The 22337-nt window shown below is 42.6% G+C and overlaps 1 protein-coding gene and 1 pseudogene across 8 annotated transcripts in view; one reads left to right on the forward strand and one right to left on the reverse strand.

Moving 5' to 3' along the window:
• Positions 1 to 22337, reverse strand: part of Magi2 (membrane associated guanylate kinase, WW and PDZ domain containing 2) — a 1336576-nt gene that overhangs the window by 584412 nt on the left and 729827 nt on the right. For all 8 annotated transcript variants that reach the window (XM_085684178.2, XM_085684177.2, XM_085684176.2 and 5 more), the window contains one exon: positions 9662 to 9781. In XM_085684178.2, coding sequence (XP_085540304.2) covers positions 9662 to 9781 — 120 coding nt within the window. The remainder of the gene's footprint in view (positions 1 to 9661; positions 9782 to 22337) is intronic.
• Positions 11652 to 12877, forward strand: LOC125399971 (SH2B adapter protein 1 pseudogene; annotated as a pseudogene).

Consider the following 22337-nt stretch of genomic DNA (forward strand, 5'->3'; position numbering starts at 1 on the left):
CAACACATTTCACTCTCGGCAGATAACATTTGCTCATCCGTGAAAGCCAGGCATCTGTATGAGAAATTCTTTTTACTACAAATTTTACTGAGATGGTTGGTGTCTTATAGAGAGAGTAGGGCAGAAACAGGGGGTGTTGAGTCCCCTTGGCAGTGATCCTGAGGGTCCTGGTAGAGAAACCTGTTGACTCTGAACCAGCACAGAATAAACTGACCCAGTACCAGAACACAGGGCCCAAAGGCAGGCTGTTCTAGTCCAGTGCACCCTGTTGCTCTGGCATCCATGGAGGGGACATGCAGGCACAGAAACAAAGGAGGAAAACCCACTACAATATCCAAGTTCAAGTACTGTCTTCTGCTTTCCAAACACTCTCAGGCTCATATCACGCTCAGCATCCTTACTACTGTTCTAAGAATCCTCCATCACTGAGTCCACAAAGTATCTGGGTTACCATCGATTCAAATTTAAATAGGTATTATTCAGACCTATTCTTTCTCTCACTAACTGCTGCATCAAAGGGGTCAACCTTTCCAATGAGATTTTAAGGCACTCTTTGTAAAAGAGAAGAGGGTGCCTAATGCAGTAGTAGAATCTGTTTTAGCAACAGTTGAAAGTTGGATAAAATCTTATTCTTTTTAACCGTTTTCCTGGCAATGGTGAATACAATACTTCACACAGATCATAAAAAGCAGCCACAAGTGTGAGTAAATTCTAAGCACATGTGAACACAAGTAATAAAATATTAGTATTTCTTTTTTTAGAATGAGGCTATGACTTATCTATTTTCCTTTATAATGTTTTCTCTTCTCCCTCCTTTTTTGTCTCATTACTTCTGTTTGTCATCTCTCCATTTGCTCTCTGATAGCAAAAGGCAATGAATTCTTTGAAAAACTTATTTGAAAAATCCAGAGATGAGTAAAGATAAGTATCCCAATCCAGAGAGAAGTGGTGAATGGTGGGGATGGGGTGAGGATGGGGAGGTGGGGATGGGGAGGGGATGGGGTGAGAATGGGAGGTGAGGATGAGGGGGTAAGGTTAGGGTGGTGAGGTTGAGGGTGGTTGGATTTTCTAAGTCTATCAAGTGGTTTGGTTTGCTATGAATTAGTGTAGGGAAAACGAGATGATATCGAAAATAAGATCTAAATTTCAGATATAGCGATTTACTTGTAAAATATCAAGAGAGAAACAGGAACAACATACCAAAACAGGAATCACTGGTGATGCTGAAGTGCTAGGAAATAAATATATTCTGTTGCTTTAATCTAGGCCAGAGTCTATGAGGGAGTATGAGTTACAAGACAGAATCAAGACAAGAATTCATTCACAGAATCTACATATCCCAAGTTGTTCTTAGTACCAGACAGAGATCGTTCAAACATGAGAATTAGTAGTGATCCAAAATCCTGTCTGACTTCTTGAAATTTATATTATAGTTAGGGATACTGGTGACAGATATACCCATGAATACAGAATATATAAATATATCCATTAAAAGAAAATAAGTCATGGGAAGAAGATAGACATTGACAGCAGTACACTTTTAGACAAGCCAGTCAGGAGTATCATGGGCTTGTGTCTTGGGTTGGTGTCTTAAAATGAAAGATGAGGTCTAGGAGCTGGCAGGAGAATGGTGCAGGAAACTGAAATGCAGGTTAAAGATTCTAAGGGGGCGGAAAAGGACTTGGCATAGTCACAAAACGGGAAGAAATCTCTGCTGCTAAAAAAGAGGGACACCGGCTAAACCAAGCTTCCCATCTGTAAGAGCCAGCCACTGGTGGAAACTGTGCTTCTCATTGACTCCAGACCACTCATGTTTGCAATGAGAATGAACAATTCTTTCTCTCACTTGTATGTATTTATGCTTAGGTGTACCTTCTTAACTGATGTGTTCTGGATGTGTGTAACATGGAGGGCCTACCTGTTGGGGTTTCTGTCCTGTCTAGTTCCCACAATCGGTAAATTCCAAAGAAATCACACAGAGAGTGTACATTAATTATAAGCTGATTGGCCCATTAGCTCGGGCTTCTTACTAACTCTTGTAACTTATATTAACCCATTATTCTTAGCTATGTTAGCCACATGGCTCAGTACCTTTTTCAGAGGTGCAGGTCACATCCTGCTTCTTCAGTGTCTGGACAGGACTGGGGAGAGAGCTTCCCTCTTCCCAGAATTCTGTTTTCATTGCCCCGCCTCTACTTCCTGTCTGGTTGTTCTGCCTATATCCTGCCTGGCTACTGGCCAATCAGCATTTATTTAAAACATAATTGACAGAATATGGAATTGTCCTGCACCATATGTGTGTTCTCATGGGACAGGCAGTTGTGAGTCTGCTGACATAGTGCTGGGAGATGGATCTGGCTTCTCTGCCAGATCAGCAAGTGCTCTTTATCACTGATCTGTTCATCCAGCTCCATACAGACACAATTTGTTGATTTAATTGAGCTTATTTTCATCTGATTGCTATATAATATATTGTAATATATAAGCAACTACAACCATAAACTAAAACTGTGACATACTTATTACAAATGCTCTTATTCATTTTTGGCTACCTATGGAACCAATTTAGAGGACTTGAAAATAGTGATCCAGTCAGGAGAAGTTTGTGAACCCAGATGACAGAGCAGTTATAAATGAACTATTATTAGGTGAATAACAGGCAGGTTCAGCGTATCTTATGCCATATCAGTGGTGGCAATGAGCTGCCAAAATTGCCAGAACATTCAAAACTTCAGCAAGGAAAAGCTTTCATACATTGTGAAACTTCTAAAACAACATCTTTTCAATCCAGGCAGCAGGGGAGTCTCAAAATTTTAAAATAACATCACTCTGTCTGTCTGTCTGTCTGTTTTGCAGCATAACCAACTGAGGCATAGAAGTTTCAGATTGTGGTTTTGTGCCCAGTCTGAACAAAAGTTTCATTTAACAAAATAGTTTGTAAAAACTACTCTCTCTATTATAACTTGGCTGGAAACTGAGATCAATGGTCTCTTCGAACAATGTCTTCGCTTAGGCAATGAAAACCAGTGGACTGACGTTTCCATCATTTTTAAAGCTATTTACCTCCCTGAAAGAAACACACATGAGAACAACTGGTGGAGTCTCCTCCGAGATCAGGAGTACAGAAGAGAAAAAGGAAGAAAGTCTCGCAAGCTTTTCTTTCCTAGATGTAAAATTCAGTTGCCAACATTTCTGTTGCAGAGCTGGAAGGCAACTCGACACTGTCAAATGCCTGGTTGTTGGGATACGCCTCTGAAAAGTGTTGGCAGGAAAGGGAGAGTCAACCACTCTGAGAATGACCACATAAAACCTTGGCTTTGGGGCGTATCTGTGTCAAACCCAAGAGACAGTAAGAAACACTGAAGAGGTCACTCTTAAGGAAATAATTTAGAGGCCTTGAAAATAGTGATCCAGTCAGCAGAGGCAAAGACATTCTGTTTGTCAACACAGCAGAGAGAAATGAATTTTAAACTCATATACTTTTGTTAATTCAATATGGTAACAATTTTTTCCGTGTAAGTTTCAAATTGTTTCAAAAGTGAGAAGGGGATATATGTGAGAGTTAAAAACTGTCATGCTTGAAAATATGACCTTTAAGGAAATTAACTAAACTGTGAACATCATGGTTTCTAAACCTTAGATTTCTACTGATGTTGTTATTCATCGTGAGACAGTTAAAGAGGTGAGTTCCTTGGTGAACCATCTTGGGACTATCAACAAACTGTTCCCCAAGGACTGTGTCTGTTCATTTGTGCTACAGCTAAATGAAAGCCGCAGAGACTAGTAGTATGCTGACTGACTGATGTGGCTATTTTGGTGACATAAAAAGACTAATTTCATTTCCCTCAATCTTAATAGTTCAGTTAAATATAAAGTTTACATGATCATAATGAATTAGTCAATTATTTCTTGAGTTATTTTTTAGTAATTTTAATGAGACACATGATTAGAAATTCACATTGCGTGTTTTGAGAACTTGGGGCTTAGAAGTGCCAAAAAATAAAGGAAAATTTTGTTACATTTTCTTTTTCCCACACAGCACATTTAGATTTATTATTTAGGAGAAAAGCAGCATGCAGAAATTATAGCATCTCTTTCAAAATCATTGAAGACAATTCAACCATTTCCCCCCTTCCTGAAGCAAACAACAACAACAACCAATCTAAACAAACAGCTGGCATTGTAAGACCACGAAGAAGGACAAAGAGCTCACTAAGTATTTCATTCCTAGTATTCAAAATAAGGGAGCATTGTGATAGATGTCCCTTGTTCCTTAAATGCATGCTCAAATTTCTGAGCTAGAATCATTCATGAAAGTATGTGGTCCAAAAATGAAAAATTTAAAAACAACAACAACAAACCCTTGTTATATTTGAAGGTGTAAGAACAGCTGGTCTGCTCTGTCAACAACCTCCGCAATTCTATTCCTATGACCAAGGTTATTACTATATTGTGAAATTTTTCTCTTGAAACAGGTTGCAGGAGAAAGAGGAAACATAAAATTTAAGTTCATTTTGGTCTTCTGAAATGACAAAATCCTCAGCACCAATTTGAGCATTAAGAAGGAATTATTACTTACATTTCTGCAAACTGAAAATTTCCCGGACAGAGGAAATGGCTTTCCTCCATTATCTATGGCTTTCATAATGATTTTCTTGGACTACCTCTATCCCAGAGCTATTTGAATTGGGATTAGAGACTCAGGATTTCAAGAGCAACTCCAAGGTCAAGCTAAATATAAAATTTAGATTTTGATTTAACACAGCAGTATAAAATGAATTTGTATAAAGTTTATTCATTTGTCTATCATTGTACTTGGATTCTTTTCCTAAAAAAATTTATTTAATACTTACATTTTTATAGGATTCAGAAAGTGTAACTCTCATCAGTGTAAATATGTGAGAAATTTGAAATCCAGAGTTTAATCATTAAATTACTTGAGAAATTATCTATGTTGTTTATAATAAACAAAATTCATCTGTAGGTTAATTTCCATGACTAGGTGAAGCTATAGTGTGAAGGTGGAGGTAGACGTTGCGTTTGTATTTGATTTGGGCCAATACTCTAATAATCTAGTATAATCTATCTGATCCCCTTAACAATTCAGATAGTGGATTGGTTAATTTTCTATTGCATTAATAAAATATCATGACCAAAAGCAACTTAAGAAAGAAAGGGTTCATGTTAGCTTGTGGTTCCAAGGGGATAGATTTCTTATGTAGGGAAGACATAGCGTATGTACGACAGTAGCAGGAACAGGAAGATTGCTGATGGCATCTCCTTCCACATACAGGAAGGGGAGGGGAAAGGGAAGAGGAAGGAGGAATAGGAGGGGAGAAAGGGATATATAGAGAGAGTGCCTCGAAGTCCCCCTCTCAGGGTCATACTTCCTCCAACAAGGCTCTACCTATTAAAGGTTCCTTAACTGCCTATTGTGACCTACGGGGGAGCAAGTGTTCAACCTATGGGTGACATTGCTCATTGCAACCACTACAGGTAGTTGAATAAGTGGGCTAATGCCCATTTAAAATACACATTTAATTTTCTGATCAGAAATCTCGTCTATAGATTTAAAATTGCTTTGCTGTAATTGAAAATAAAAATATAATAGTGGATAATAGAAGGTAAAGATAGTTCTGGAAGGACAAGACGAGCCGAGGGTATCCGTGAAGTGAAATCTGTCTAGGCGAAGCTCAGGAGAGAAATGACTTGTTGGGATGACCTTCAGCACACCAGCTGAGGGAGTAACTCATATGACTGATGGCTGAGAGCATGAACGCAGCATCCCAGACCAGAGGAAGGAGCGAGAGTCGCTGTTTGGAGTTCTGGGCAGCTCAGCACATGGACAGGTACCGAAGGCTGGGCTTCTTTTCATGAATGGATGAGACTAGAAATTAGTGTATTGAGTGAGGCACTGTGGGGCGAGAAAAACAAGCGCCTTGTGATTTCTTTCATGTGTGGATCATAGCTCCAAATCTTTAGATGGGGGTGTAGAACCTGGAGAACCCAGGAAAGTAAGAGGAGACTGTGGGGAAAGAGGGAGATTGGGATCTCTGCAGAGTGAACAGTAAGACACAGGTACCAGGAAGAACAAGGAAGAAAAACAGGAGGAGGGGAGTTTACCTGGGAAAGGAGGGAGGGAAATGTAAAGGAAGAGGTAGGGAGGAGTGGCCAACAACACTAAGATGCTTGGAAAAGCCATTAGGAAATATTACCACATATCATGTACATTTTAGTAAATATTATCATCCCAGGAGAGTGTTTCCTCAAGAACTATAGCTAACAAAATACCCACTATAGAAATGAGAAACCTCCCTTCAGATTGTTGGCCATTTAGTCCTATGGCTTTCCTAGCATCCTTCACGATATGACAAGGCTCATGGCTGGGCTTTCTTTCGGTACCCACTACTGTACTATTAACAAGTTATTGTACTATTAACACATCAAATTAATGATGAACCTGACTGAAGATGAACGGTAAGGAGCATTCCACCGAAGACTTGGAAAAGGTCCCTTTACTAACACTCAAAGCCATTGTCACTCAAGTCTCGAAGGTCGTTCACCCACAGGGCCAGGCAGCAGCTGTTCTGTGGTGAACTGAAATGAAGCATTCAGGGAGGCATGACTGGAACAATACTGAAGCCTTTAAAAATCAATCCCAGTTCTGCCGGGGCGTGTGGCTTAGCTGAGGATGACCACAACACGTTGAGAACTTCCTTTTTGCCTTCATCCGGTAGCAGAACAATTCTTTGGAGAAGGATGCCTGATCAAATTCTCCAGAGGTGGAAATATAATTTAGAAAAATCTTTTTGATGTCTGATCAATAAAATAACAGACAAATTCCCTTTTGGTTATACCTGTCCACCAGGATTAAATTAGAATTAACAATGAAATCAAAGCGTCTCTACGAAAATTGCTTAAATGACTCCATCTTTTTTTTTTCTCACACTTGTTTTAAAGGTGGGCATTTCCTGTTATAAGATCAAGTGGTCGGGGTAAAGAAGCCCAGGAACAATAGAAATGGCTTTGCTCAGTGATGAGTAGCTAAACCAGGCAGTATGGAGAGTATCTCTTTGATCTTTGCTCATAAAAAGGAAGGCAGCTCCTATTGTTCAGGACAAGGAATGCAGCATATTGCTCAAGCTAGTGGGAGAACCCATTCTTCTTCCAGCTTATGAGTGGGCAGGCTGTAGAGACTTGCAGATCGCATTTGGGGAACACTTTTTATTGCTAAGGATCCCACATAGTTAAGAGGAAGTCCATGACCTTAGTGCCAAGAACAACTCTGCATTTTCTCTGGTGCACGCAAAGAATGCTGAAGATGGCTTTTCCAGTCTGACCAAGGAAGGGCTCTACAGAACCCATGAGACAGGGGAGAGCACAGCAAGGTGGAAGGGGAACAAAAGCCCAGACGCTGTAAAGGAGATGGATCTCGAGGAAGGGGAACAAAAGCCCAGACGCTGTAAAGGAGATGGATCTCGAGAAGTGGGGCTTTTAGGAAAGAAACCTGGAAACCGTAGGAAAGGCAGATATTGCAAGAGTTTAAAATAGAAAAGCTCCGAGGTCTTTCATGACTAGTTAAATAAATTATTGATGTAAAATTTCACAGCAACTATTCTATCACAATAAATACGGGGATTTAACATGAGCATACGGTCTTCTAATGCCATCTCTTCCTCCTGGCTCACAGACTTGTTGCATTGACAAGAAGTTGTACCATTCATCACAGTCTTGGAAGGATCTTGTATGATCCTGGTTCTTCACTATACAAATGTGATATGTAAATAAGGTTATTAAATGTAGCACCTTACTGTTAGAATGCATAAAAAATAATTAATGCTATTATCACACAGCCCAAAGGAAAGTATTCTATATAATCCACTGTTCACTTCCTCTGATTTATTTGATATAATTATTTTCTGATTTATAGAGGCAGCACTTTATATCAGTGACTTGAAGCAACTTTATATTATTAAATTTTCTTTATTTAAAATGCTTTAAATCAATCTTTATTATCTGTTTATTATGATTAATGCATTGAGTCATTTTCTAGATAGTCTTAGCTAGTTCCTCTACATGTAGCGAAAGTAAAGGCCTCTGTTGTCATTTAGGAAACATTTTCAACCTAAATTGTTTTAAGAATACTAAATAATGGAAAAGATTTTAATGCCTCGAACAACCTCACAATATCAAGGCTACTTTTTTCTATTTGCTAATTAATTTTTTTTTTTTACTTATTTTACATCCTGACTGCAGTTTTCTCTCCCTCCTCTCTTCCAGCTCCCTCCCTGGCTTCCCCTCTGACTCCCCTGCCCCCATTCACTCCTCTTCTGTCTCCCTTCAGAAAGGGGCAGGCCTCCCATGGGCTTCAACAAAGCCTTGCACATCAAATTGAGGCAGGACCAAGTACCCTTCCCTGCTTTGAGGTTGGGCAAGGTAACCCAGCACGGGGAGTAGGTTCCCAAAAGGCAGCTCAAGCACCAGGGGCAGGTCCTGACCCCACTGTGAAGCACTGCATAAACAGACCAACCTACAAAACGGTCACACACAGGCAGAGGGCCTATGCTGCTCACATGTAGGCTCCCCAGCTATCAGAGTCCAACTCGACCGTCTCTGTGGGTTCCCCCGACATCACCTTGACCCCCCAACCCCAATCCTACCATCCCGACTACCTCTCTTTAACATGGAGCTTGGCCCAGTGCTTAACTCTGGATCTCTGCATCTGTTTCCATCAGTAACTGGATGAAGGTTCTCTGAACTGAATCTCAAAGTCAGTAAAGGAGGAAGTGTACCGCCACTGATGATGGCATGGCAACCTGGCTTCTTCGGTGATGATTGGCGGAACTCAGCTGTAGGGTGGGTTAAGCACACGCATAGATGACGAGTTTTGGGATTAGTATTGGGCAACAGGAACTGAAGCGCAGTAAAACAGGTTTCCTCTCCAGACTGAATAAGAATGCACTTTCAACATATAACAATGAAGAATGAAATATAGTTCTGCTTTTGTTAGTTTTAAATATGCATGTACAAACATGACCATATCCTCATCCTATTTACTTCTGTTTTTCAAAGCTATCACTATCTTTTTGTAAATACAGAAAAACATTAAGTTTCAACAGCATGACTTATGCTCAGAGGGAAGAAGTCAGTCAGGTTTGGAAGGGAGGCACATTCTGGCTCAAGCTTCAGTGTCCTTTGCAGCGAGACTGCTTTGTAGAATTCTGTTTGCCTTTTAGCCTTTGTTCAGACCCAAGCACACAAGGAGCCTTGTGTCTGCAGTGGAATTCAGAATTTGCCTACAGATCATGCTTTCCTATCTCGTGATTTTGTGTGGAAGGTTAGTGAGGACCTGGGAAATACAACCATTCGAGAAAGCAAGATAAATGGTGATAGACTGGAACCTCTTAGGGATGCCACCAAAGCGCACTTCCTCTGGACGACCGCAGCTGAGCCTCAGGAGGCAATCACAGAGTTGACAGACACACTTTTCTCTCCGCAATTTAGGAGTGGAAATAATCCAGATATGTCTTAGCAAGTTCCCGAAATTATGTGATTAAAGCCCTTCGACCCAAACGACCGGTATATTTGTGACCTGTTGTCCCGATGCCCGCCAGTCATGGGACACAATAAGCTCTGGATTTTAGCAAGACCCCGTGCTTACCTTCATAGGTCCCACTTTCGAGGAGAGCACCGCTTTTCTCCAGTTCCATAAAATCCTCGACGGTGATGAAAATGTAATCCACTCCAGGGACCTCCCCCTCCTTATGTGGCCTTGTGGTGCCTGGGGAAAGAATTAAAACAAAAGAGACTGTCTAAGCCTCGTGTTGCCGAACTTTAGAAACACCACCGTACTTTTGAACACTCAATAACACTTGTTTTCGTCCGCCCTGTGGGGTTGGCGGTTTGCATGTGGCCTTCTGTTTGTTTGGCAAGAGCAAAATAGCAAGGGGGGGGGTTAAAGTAAATGGACAAAGCTTTTTTTTTCATTAATCTTACGTAGAGTTCATTGCCATGGAATGTGGCTGAATAGATTTTATTCAGTGAAAAGTGCAGGCCCTTGCGCCCTTTTTGAAGAGGTGGGTTGAAGTGTGGGCCGGGAGTCTACACGCTCAGGAATTTACACGCTTCGCTCCCGTTAACAGACTTCTGTTGTTCTTCGGGTTGCTGTATTTTGACATACAAATAAAATGGGGACAAGAAATTCGAGCACAAGTAAGTTTATCTTCGTGCGCGTCTGTGGGTTTCCTTCGTGGGGTGGATGCTTCAGATACTGTTCTTATTTTGTACCAAAAGAATCCATATTTGCATATTAAATCTAAAGGGTCACAGAATATGTACTAGTACTTCAAATTTAATACTAATTGGAACTGATTGATGATAATTAATAATTATAATGCTTATTATGTATAATACTTATTATATATGCTGCATTAATAATTATAATGGTTGCAGTATGACGTATAATTTAATGGACATTCTTTTCAAGATTTTACTGTATGTCCTGCGTTTCTTTTATTTTTTTCTCTACTTCTGCCAGGTGGGGGGTAACAGCTTCCCCAGGGTTACCAGGCTGGACAGCGCTCTTGCTCCCTCTGTCTCTAACAGAGGGAATGGAGCTTCAGAGGGCCAAGTTCCCTAAGACCACCAGATGCACGCTGGAGAAGACACAGTATTCTAGGCTTGCTGTCCTGATAATAATGGGGAGTGAGGCAGGCCAATAGCACAAGCGTAAGCAAGCACATGCAAACTGACAACAAATCAAATTGTCCGAAACAACCTGTCAGTGGACCAAAACCCCAGTAACCAAGGACGTGCGCTCCTAGCCAATCACACACCAGCAGTGACCGCCAGTTTCAACAGGACCAACCAAACAAAAATGTTCCTGCGGCAGCTTGATTTTCTTAAAATCCCGACCTTGTTACAATAAAGAGCTTCTGCATTGGAATCTCTCAGAGTCTCTGTCATTGCCTTCACATCTCACCTTCTTCCCACATCCCCGCAGAAATGGGGATCACTCAGCAAGAGGCAGCAGCAGCAGGCCTGCAACCTCTGGCACCCAACATGAATGGACCTTTTCCTTTTGCTCGCTTTTTGGGTCCTCCTTATCCTCTTTCGGGCATTTTTCTTCCTTGCTTGCTGTCCCTCCTCACAGACTCCTCCTGGGGCCCATCATGAGTGGTGCCCCTTTCTTGGAAGATGGGGCCTTCCCTTCTCTGCCAGCGCTGCCACCACCCCATTCTCATTAGTTGGCAAAAAGTTCTGGGAGTCCCATGCGAAGGCTGCCATTCAGGATCTTGCCCACCGTTTCCGCCTTTACCTGGCCTCTCACCCACAATATGCAGAGCCCGGAGCAGAAACTGCCTTTTCTGACTGAGCTATTCCTGCAGCTGCTCCCCAGCTGAAGTGGGTCGCTCAGTCAGAGCTTCTGTAGGAAGCATCCTGCAGTGACCAGGGACCGTTGACATCCTCCCTAGCTGGGCCCCTGGAGACTGCATCAGACCCTCCTGTCCTAGGTTGAAATAGCAACCCCAACTCCTCTGGTGGTGCCGGCACAGTTGGTAAGGGATTGGCTAGTGAAGGCGCACCCCCTGGGGAGAGATGGACTCACCACTTTGGGAGGCTGAGACTGAGTCGTGAAGGGGGAGGCCTTGAAAGACGGAGCAGGAATGGTACAGAGAGAAGAGCGGCTCAGTTTTATGGGGGCTGAAGAAGCTGCCCCTGACCCAGCAGGAGCGGGTCGTGGAGGAGGGCAGCGAAGCCTCAGTGCCTCCGAAGGGAAGAAGGAGGAAGAGGAAGTCCCTTGGAGTTCTTTGTACCACCCAAGGGATCCCGGTCTCTACTCAGCGTTCCCTGTTCTACTATCACTGATGTCTGCACAGCCATGGCCCTAGAGATGCCTGACAGGGAGAACACGTTTGAGGTTAAGGTAGAAGGCCCTTCAGAGTACATTCTGGAGACAGTGGGTGCACTTCCTGTGAAGGCCCGGATGTTTGATATCCAGGAGTGCCCAAGCCCAGAGCTCTGCCTTGCTATCAGCCCCGGTCCCATGACTTTTCCTCTGACCCCTGGGATCTCCTTCCTCACAAAGGCTAACACAGACAGCCTGGAGTTGCCCTGCCTGAATCATTCAGAGAGTCTGCCCGGCCAGGATCTGCTGCTGAGACCCAGTGAGAGTACCGCCTGTCACTGGGGGCTAATGGGGACCATTCTGACCAGCCATCAGTGTCCTTCTCCCCTAGTTCTGCCTCCATTGCCGCCTCCCACTTTGACTCAATGGAACTGCTTCCTCCCAGATTGCCCCCTCACATTTTTATTGAGGAGGGTCCCCCAGAAGATACGTTTTATCTCCTCTCAACCCCCTCCCCTCTCCTGGATACTCCGGAAGCAGCCACAGGGTAATTCCTGTTCAAGGGGGGAGTCAGAAAGCTCAGAGGGGCATCAGCCCCTCTCAGGAGATCCTTGGTTTCATGGCATGCCCTCTTGACTAAAGGCTGCCCAGTGAGCGCTAGAAGGAGGCACGGGCTCCCATGGTGCTTTCCTGGTACGTCACAGTGAGACAAGCTGTGGTGAGTATGTCCTTACTTTCAGCTTCCGGGGCAAGATCAAGCACCTGCATTTGTCACTGAATGAGGAGAGTCAGTGCCGGGTCCAACAACTGTGGTTCCAGTCCATTTTCAATACGCTTGAGCACTTCCGGGTGCACCTCCTCCCTCTGGAGTCTGGAGTCTCCAGTGATGTTGTCCTTATCAGCTCTGTGCCCTCCCAGCGGCAGCAGGGCCGGGAGCAGGCTGGGAGCCATGCAGAGCTGTGTGAGGGTGTCTTATGCTACCCTGATTCTCCTTATTTTAAGCAAGTATTCAGACAATGGGCCATGTAGCTTCAAACCCATTACGATTGGTACTCCATGTTGAAGGCCGTTCTTGACCCCTTAGTTTTCCTCCAGTGGTGCTGAGCCTACGGTGAGGCAGCAGAGACTCAAGCCCATATGGACTAAAAATTTGGACTTAATATCACCTTCAAAATGCTTACTGGCCATGGACCATACACTGATCCTGTCTCTCAATCTGTGCCTAGCCCACATGCTTACTTCCAAAAAGTGTCCAACCTACCCTTCAAGGCCCTCAAACTTTGTATGCCCCAGGACAGAGTAGACTATTTCCATAATCTTGTCCAGCAGGCTGTGGAAACAGCCCATGAATTTTTGACCTGTGTCACCAAATGCTGTTGAAAAGCATATTCCATCTGGCCCTACCAAGGATATCCTTATTAAGCAGCTAACCTGGAAGGGACTCAACCCTGTCACCTGTAATGTCATTGCACCTGCTCGAAATGAGAATAGTCATTAATGGGTCCCAGCCACCTATGATACTGACACACAGAACGGGCCCATTTCTGCCCTTATGGCTTCCATCAATGCCTCAGTCGACATCCAACTTAACAAGGATGATAATTTGCCCCACCAGACTGTACTTGCTGGGGATGTGGACAATCTGGCCACTTACGCAGGGATTGTACAGGGGCTCATCCATAGACCTAAAGCCCTAAGAATGCTGAAAGGGCTTTCATTGGGCATGGGACTGTAGAAGCTCCCAGTTGGTCCTGATATGATTGGTACACTGGACAATGGCTTCACACTCCTGGTACATGAAGGTGAGTGGTGTGCCTTGGTTTGCAATGGTTACGGTGAACTGGTTCTCATCTACTAGGAAGATTTCTTCGATTTCAGAAGCATAGTAGATGGCATTTACAAAGACGGATTGCCTCAATCCTTTTGTTCTCTCTGCTGAGGTTACTTGAACAGCAGTAGAACCAACCATAATAGAGATTTTGGTGTCTTTGTGAGCTAGCTTGAGAGTGGAACACAGTTAGGTCCTCTTTCAGAGCCAAGGTGGCGGCAGGGAGTTTCTGTTGCCCATGCTCTATGTGCTCAGCCAGCTTCCTGAGAAAGTCTATGAAAATAAGTCATTTTCTGCCTTTCAGGTCAATCAGTAGCTGCTGGTGGTACTTGGTGCACTCCCTGACCCCAAAGCTACAGTTATAGATATACACTGAAGAGACATAGTCGCAAACAATTCCAATTAGGGAGGAAGTCTGTTTTAAAACAATTGCTATGTCCAGTATGGGCAAACGGGATAATCATATCCCTCGGGACAGATGACTCTCTGCCCTCCCCCTTTAAAAATTAAAGATAAAAAATTATGCCACACCATCAAGAAATGCCATCACCTAGGCCACTATAGTCTTTAAAGATGCCAATAATACTAATTTGGGGTTAATAACAATGGGAGTTAATCATAATGAAAGTGCCTATACCCAAATAAATCCTGTTTCAGTACAACTAAGGGAGTTATTGGCGGTCCTTAACGTATTGGAAATTTCCATTCAGAACCTGCAAACATTTTTTCAGATAGCCGCTATGCCACACAAGCCTGCAAAATACTATCTTTCGCAAAATTAAAGTCCCCAAAGGATTCTATCTCCAAAACCATGCAAACAATGCAAGACTCATTACAGACCAGAGGATATCCCTGGTACATGTCACATATCAGATCGCATACAGGGCTGCCAGGAATGCTAGCAACAGGCAACCACATAGTAGACTGCCTAATTATGACTATGACAGTGTCCTTGCCTTTGCTAGAACAGGCCAGGCTCCTCCACTAGCAATTTCATTCATCCCCACAAAATTTACACAAGCTTTTCCCTGGCTTTCCCTTACCCAGCTGTAAAAATGTAATCAGAACCTGTGCAACTTAATTTGACATGAATCGAGCCATTGGATTTGTCTACCACATTCTTTAGCCAAGTATGGGATCACATAAAATCCCTGACGGGCTCCTCTAAACTTGCTGCATGGTACCTTATGGGAGGGGTGGCCGTGGCTGTAATATTTCTGCTTAAGTGCCTCCTACTGCTAAGATCCTGACAACAGCAGGTGAACAAGGCAACACTCCAGGGGTTAATGGTTATGGAACACACTGGACCGAAACCTCTAAGGGAGAAGGTCTATGCTTGGCTAATGCAAATACAGGAAGTTCTTCTAAAAGTCTCTCCTTAAATCTGACTTCTTGGGACCTTCCAGGGACCCAATCCTTTTAGGGCTGAGAGTCAAAGATGGATAAGAGCCTGTCCAGCAGACCAACCTAAGACAGACACAGCCCCAAATGCTGGGGGCGGGGGTTCCCCCAGGTGGGGTTATAAAAAATCTATAACTCCTTCTAGGTCGTTCACTAAAAGTAAAATAAAAAGGGTGAGATGAGACAGCACAATCGCCCAAGCACAAGCAAGCACATGCAAACTCACAAGGAGCAAGCAAAATTGACCAAGACAACCTGTTAGCCGATCATAAGCATGGTAACCAAAGACACACACTCCTAGCTAACCACAACACTTCAGCAGTGGCCACCAGTTTCAAAAGGGCCAACCAAAAACGTTCCTGTGGCCGCTTCATTTTCCTAACCCCATAAAACCCCAACCTTTTAATAATAAAGAGCTTCTGCATTGGAATATCTTGGAGTCTGTGTCGTTTCCTCTGCTTCTTATCACCCCCGAGAAATGGGGATGGCACAACAGGCAGCCGCAATGAGCCTGCTACAGGTGAGCACACATAGAGAGATAGCAAAGGCCAACAAGGCCACAGCTTCTTTCTCTTTCTATATTGTCTTCATACAGTATTTTTGCATGGTCAGGATGAAGTTTACATAATGCACTCCTACAGATAGACAAACAGTTCTAGAGAAAAACACAGAAGCAAAGTGGGGCATTGGCAGGCATCTTTATAACTAAATATTCCCAATACAGTCTACACTACAGAAAAACATCTTACATTCATTTCATTTTGATTTTTTGAATTTTACAACTTTATTAACTTTGTCATAAAAGTAGCCAGTTACTTGTGTTGGGTTCTATTAGGCTCAAATCCCAACTGCAAGTGAGTATCAAGGCTATGCTATGGAAATTAATGAGGCGAAAATAATTCTTATTAGAATTTTAAAAGTTGAAATGCATTATTTTCTAGAGTTAAGTTTTACAACCCATCTTTAGGGTTTGCAAAACATTTTTTTTTGAATTACACTTTGATGACTTGCCCCTGAATTTGTTATTTTATACAATTTAATTAAGCTACCTTCTGCAGTATTTCCTGTAGCTTTTATGCTATAAAATATAAACCTCCCACACCTAATATGCATAATTTGTTGTCAAATTAATGTTTCTATGAGAACTTTTAACTTTTAATATCCTGACTTTTATGTGCTTAACCCTTATGAATTAAAAAGACATTAAAAGAGTTTTTGGCAATCAGTTTGTTGTTCTGCTTATTTAGAGCACACTCTAATCATTAAGCAAACTCGCATCACGAAGACCCAATTTTCCTAACTCATTTATCTCTATGTTTCAGAAGTCATGTGCTTCGATTAATCCATGCCTGCTGTATGATAATACAACCACAGCACAATGGAAACTCAGGAGGGCATGCTTCAGGCCAATCCAGAGCAACAAGTTCTAGTGGGGATGCTCTGTGGCTGTGGCCTTGGTTTCCTGAGTGTTTTCCCATCTCCACACCGGTCTCAGTGCGATACATCCAAACCACCTGTGGCACACTCCGCCGGGTTACTGCATGCTGATACTCCCCGCCATCCCGTTACTGCATGCTGACATCCCCTGGGCACTGCATGGTCTCATTGTCTCTCAGGGCGTTCTCCAATCTGAGCACTGCCCTTTGACTGGGACGTTGGTGCTTTGTATCCTTGCCTCTCAGTTTCTCTGAAGTGATTGATAACCTCCAGCTGCTTCATTTCTCTTTTCTCCTTCCCATCCCCCACAGCTGCTTCGTGTGCCTTCTGTTCATTAAGGTATGAGAACTACCTGGGATCTCTTCCATCATTTGCTGGACCTCCATGGCCCACTTGTAGCGAGACCTAGAGCCTATTCATAGACCGAGGCTGCTGCAGAAATCTAGACACTTGAACTTGGCAGGTTTCAGTGGTTTTGATATCACCTCAATTGTACCCAGAATGGGAATTCCTTATCCATGCTTTCCTAAAGTTGTGCCACACTCCATATTTTTTCAAGATTCGCTTAATGGCTTTCTACAGAAGACACAAGCTCCTTTCTTGGTAAAACAGATGATGATTTAAGTCAAAACCTTCACTACCTCAACTTGCTTTGCCTGCATCATGATTCATATTTCATATTTTCCTTCACAATTAACACATGATTGTAATTATACTTCTATCTTATATGATGCCCTTCTCTTTTCAAATTTTAATGTTTTTCAAAACTGGAGGCTAGATGTATATTTTTTCCAATTTCAAACAATAAGGTTTCCTTTAATGTGGTGTGTCTCTATTACATTCCCACCCCTGCATACGCGCACATGAACATGACAAACACCACACAGACTCACAGACGGTCAGGCAGACAGACAAACAGGCACCCCCACAAGCCCACTCACACACCTTTTCTTTACTCAGGGTCAAAGGGACTCCTATTTTGCTTAGCTTCCAAATCTCTAAATGATTTAGGATGCCTATCGGTTTTCTGCCTCAGTCATTGTTTCTTGGTTCGCAGCTAGGGAAAACGAGCCTCTCCTGGTATTTCCCCTCGCACAAACACCACATTCGAGTCTCTCCTCTCCTTCCTTTAGTTTTCCTAGGAAAACTTGTATTTGGATGACTGCCTGATGCATACATCTGATACTATGTAAATCTGTTCCCATCTGAACCCTGATACCTTTTCCTATTTCTCAAGTAATTTTTGATTACTCTAGATGTATTGTTTTTATTTCAAAGTTCACATAGATGGAATTAATTCAATTGACGAGCTCTCTCTTTGTCAGAAATGTGAAATTGTACTTAGTTTTCATCTGGCTGAAGAAATCACTCCAGAGCCTTTGACCCTTTGACCTTGTTCCCACCTGGACTTCGTCAGGCCTCCCAGGGCTGCCAACAACCTGAGACTCTCAGGACTATTTTTGTGGTTCCCACCCTCATGGTGGCAGAGCCAGCCATTCAGAGGCTTCTGTCTTGTCAAGGGTAGCACGGAGGCCACACTGGCGTGAGATTTTTTTACATGTTAGAAGTTATCTTTATTCATTCCACCTGCACAAGTGGGAAATTTGACAGCCTTTCAGGAACATCTCATAGGAAAAACCGCTTCTTCTTTCTCTGCTCAGACTCTCACGAGCATCCTATCTGGAAACTTCCCCGACAGCCACTTTCTAGTGCCCCTTCCCTCCTTCATCTCAGCTCCAACTCTCTGGTGAGTTTTATGTCCTATCATTTCTTGGTGTGATTCCTTCTTACTTTGTCTCTGATAGGAGCACTGCTATTCTGGGCTGGATAATGATCTTGTCCCTGCAGGGTACCCTCCCTCTTTTAGGTGTTATATTCTCCCTAACTTCCTATTTATTCATTCTCTGGCCAAGAGAAGACATTGGCCCCATGGAGAGGGGGACATGCTGAAAGCTTTGACACGAGAGGGAGGGCACTCCGCACACACTAAGGTGCTTTTCAGTGTGTAAACTCTGCACACCCCGAGGTGCTGTTCCTGGTGTAAGCTCTGCGCACCCTAAGTTGCTGTGCAGGGTCTACCAAACTGTAAGGTTTTTTTTTTAAGGGTCATACTTCTGACACATGTGAGAGGATATTATTTCAGAATTTTCAGGCCAGGTGTGGTCGAAGATGACTCTAATCCCAGCACTCAGGGGATATAGGCAGGTGGATCTCTGTGAGTCTGAGGTCAGACTGGTCTACACAGTGAAGAAACAAAGAGGAAAGACACGGTTTTGTTCAGTTAAATGATTATCTGTTTTGTTTTCTCTTTAATCTACACCATTAGAATGACTCTTGCTCGGAAGAAAAACAATACCTTCAGTTGTATGTTATTGTAGATGAGAGGGTAAACGGTGGCATCAACTTGAGAGTCCTGCCATTTCCTATTAGTATTATTTGAAATCCGGTCCTTCGTCCTTTGAAGACTAGCATTCTTATGCATCACAATGGAACCTAGCGTGCGGAGCAAATTAAGCAATTCCTAGGAGGTGATTAAGAGAATGTCTGACACAGAGTAAGCACTTGACAAGAACTATATCATAAGTATTGCTGCTCGAGTACAGTTGCCATGCTAGATTGTTTTTGTTTTTATGAGTTCATGCTATAATATTGAACACTCTCAATGTACTAAGTAATACTGTAAATGCATGTGATATAATTTGGAAGACCACAGAATTCGACTGCTCTTGTAGAAGTTATATTTTAATAAAGATAAGGAAAACAGAAAACTAATCGAAAACTATGTGATCTGTAGCATTTTATAACGAACAAGAGGTTCTATAATAGGTCATTAGAACTTATGCGCAATTCAGTGGTCAACTGCCGAGACTTCTAAGTATCAGCAAATACTGGGTAAAGGTCGAAGAGAGAAACTATGGGACGAAGACCTCAAGGGAAGTAGATACCTACAATGCTTTGGGCTTCAGACTCCTCAGAGAGACTGTAGACTTCTGGGAGCCAACAGAAGAGCCACACAAAAAAGTTTTTTTGTTATTGTTGCTTTGTTTTTGTTTATTGAAAAAAAAGCACTAAAGTCTTAAATAAGTAACTTATTATATATACACACATATGTGTGAATATACATATATATATAATATATATGTTGTAAAAATGTGTGTATATACGTATACACACACACCTAATTGGACAGATTAATGCCCATCATAGCTTTGCTCTGAACATTCAAAGTTAGTTTCAGCAGACTGGCAATAAGAGTTCATGATGGGTTCTGATACCTGATTCATAGAAACACGGAAGCATTCACACATGTGGGCAGATGGTTCAGCAGGTGGTGTGCCATCCACCAAGCTCAGCAGACTGAGTTCAATCCCCAGGTCCCACATAGAGGAAGCAGACAATTGACTCCTACAAATTGTCTTCTGATCCTCAGTTATACACTATGGCACAAGCACACACACACACACACGCACACAATTTAAAAAGTAAAAAAAAATCAAAATTCACATATCAACCCTCAATTTTGAAAGAAGAGAAAGAAACAGTGTAATACAAGGATTTTAATGTTAGATTTGGGCCATCTACATCCTTTTCTGTTTTAGTATTTTCTGCTTGTAGTCCTAGATGGAAACACTATTCGCTTGATAATCAATGTTCTTACCATGCACTCAAACAACAGCTATGCAAGGTATTTCAAAACATGGATGCCATGGCAACCGGGCCCTCATTACCCTCAGCCGCAGGAGCAGCACAGCCAGACGTGCAGAAAGTTCCCAAATGTTGCTCGTGGTGTCTTACTTTTAGAGTCTGTTAGACTTAAACTAATTTCATTCAGGTTATTTGCAAGTAAGAAACTTCGTTCGACTAGAGATACACGTTGACTTAAAAAAAAATGATCTAAGCATGGCAAAACTAAAGAAACCAATCCATCTTCTCTGCTGAGGCACTAAAATGTGGTCTGCAATGCCTTGATCGTGGCTTCCCTTTGGATGCCACCATCGAACAAACAGATGTTATGACCTGGGCTGGAAGAAGTTTTGTGCTGTTTGCTGATTCATTCAAAAAGTGTCAAAATGCCGACACAGCTTTATTGGTCATTTAACTTTAACTGCTGGGCCTAACACCTTGAACAATATGGCAGAAAGCATTATTTCAGGTTTATGCGTCCAGGAAGAAAGGTTACAGTTAGTGTTAAAGCAGCCAGTGAGCTGGAAGAGAGAATGCCGCTAGAGATCTATGAAGGCTTGTTTGGGGAGTGACGTGATTCTGAGAGGAGAGCCAATCCATGCAACGCAAAGTGAAGCAAGGTGCCTGCCGCGAGGCGTGAGGGGCACAGCGGCAGTTTGCAAGTGAAGGTGATTCATACGGTGGCTGGAGAAGCAGGTATGCAGTAGTTCCTGAAATGGTTCCTCACCTTATTTTTATGCTGAAATAATTATAGTTGCTTTCCCAGCTCAAGAGATTGCGAATAGAGAGTTGACAGGGGAGCAAGACTCAGCACCAATAACAAGTCACCCCCCCCAGCATCAGGAGGCAGGAGGATCAAAGGGAGATGCGGTGGTGATTCATTGCAGAGCTGAGGTTGAAGCACTTCCTTACATTGCCTTCCCACTTTCTGTTGGCTATAATTTCCCAAAATAGTGCAGAGAGAACTTCGAAATAAATTTTATTATCTAAATTTTGGTTTATGCATTTCAACATTATTTCTTCTAGCCCAGCCCTCAATAGGAAAAAAAAGTAAAATTGAGGATTAATTGAGTATTAATTGAGCTTATGGTTTATGTTGCACTGCCTAGCTTCTTAAAAGCAAACAACTGGTGGTTAACTGGCCAGTTAAATACTGTGTGAATAACACCTCGGTCAGAAGGTAATAAAGGCATCCAGGGCTGAAAACTCAGTGTCTGAGGAGAATGAGGTTTCTCACAAATGGTTAGTTTGCTGATGCACGGTAAAAGCTGCTTTTAGGAAGCATATGAAGGCTTCTTGTCATTTGGTAGCCATGGTAACTGGGCATGCCAATTGAATTTTTAAAAATTCGACTTGTAAATGAAAAAGCATTACCCCTTTCACCTTGGGAAGGAACAAGAAGGACATCTGTGGTGAACAGAAGTCTATAGCACATTCCCTCTCGCCTCTTTTGCTCTTTCTTAATTCTGTAAAAACGACTTCGAAAACATCACTGACTTCAAGAAAAATCCATCAGGGTAATGGTTCAGCGCAGTAACCTACTCTGATCCATTTTGATTCGCTGGCAAGTTCTACGGTGTCTGCGGTTGCATGTGTCAAGAGAGGAGTCTGCAGCTGAACACCAACCACCAACATGTTCTACGCAGATGGGTCACTAGAAAGAATCTGAGAATCTTCACCACGTTTCTTACAACGTTCTTTCTCTTTCTTCCTGGTGTTTCTCAGCCTCAAGCTAGAGAGCATAAACTGTGACAGCCAGGGCAATTTCCTTGGGATCTGATCTTCAACGAACTCATTCGTATACTCCTAAAGACACTCCTTCAGTTTGCGAGTTGCTCATTAGCAAGTGTGAACACCACAACAGATTTGTGTGCGTTCCAATACAAACACTGATGAGGTTCCTTTGGCCCAATGCCGTTCATCAGTTTTTACAGAATCAGTCCAGGTTGATTTTATCATACTTAATTTTAATGATATAATATTTAAAAACAGCCCACAAATCACAATCCCAGAGAACCTAGACAACAATGAGGACCCTAAGAGAGATGTACATAGAACTAATCTACATGGGTAGTAGAAAAAGACAAGATCTCCTGAGTAAACTGAGAACATGGGGACTTCGGAAGAGGGTTGAGGGGG

This window comes from Myodes glareolus, chromosome 27 (assembly GCF_982192425.1).
Source record: "Myodes glareolus chromosome 27, mMyoGla1.1, whole genome shotgun sequence".
Taxonomy (NCBI): domain Eukaryota; kingdom Metazoa; phylum Chordata; class Mammalia; order Rodentia; family Cricetidae; genus Myodes; species Myodes glareolus.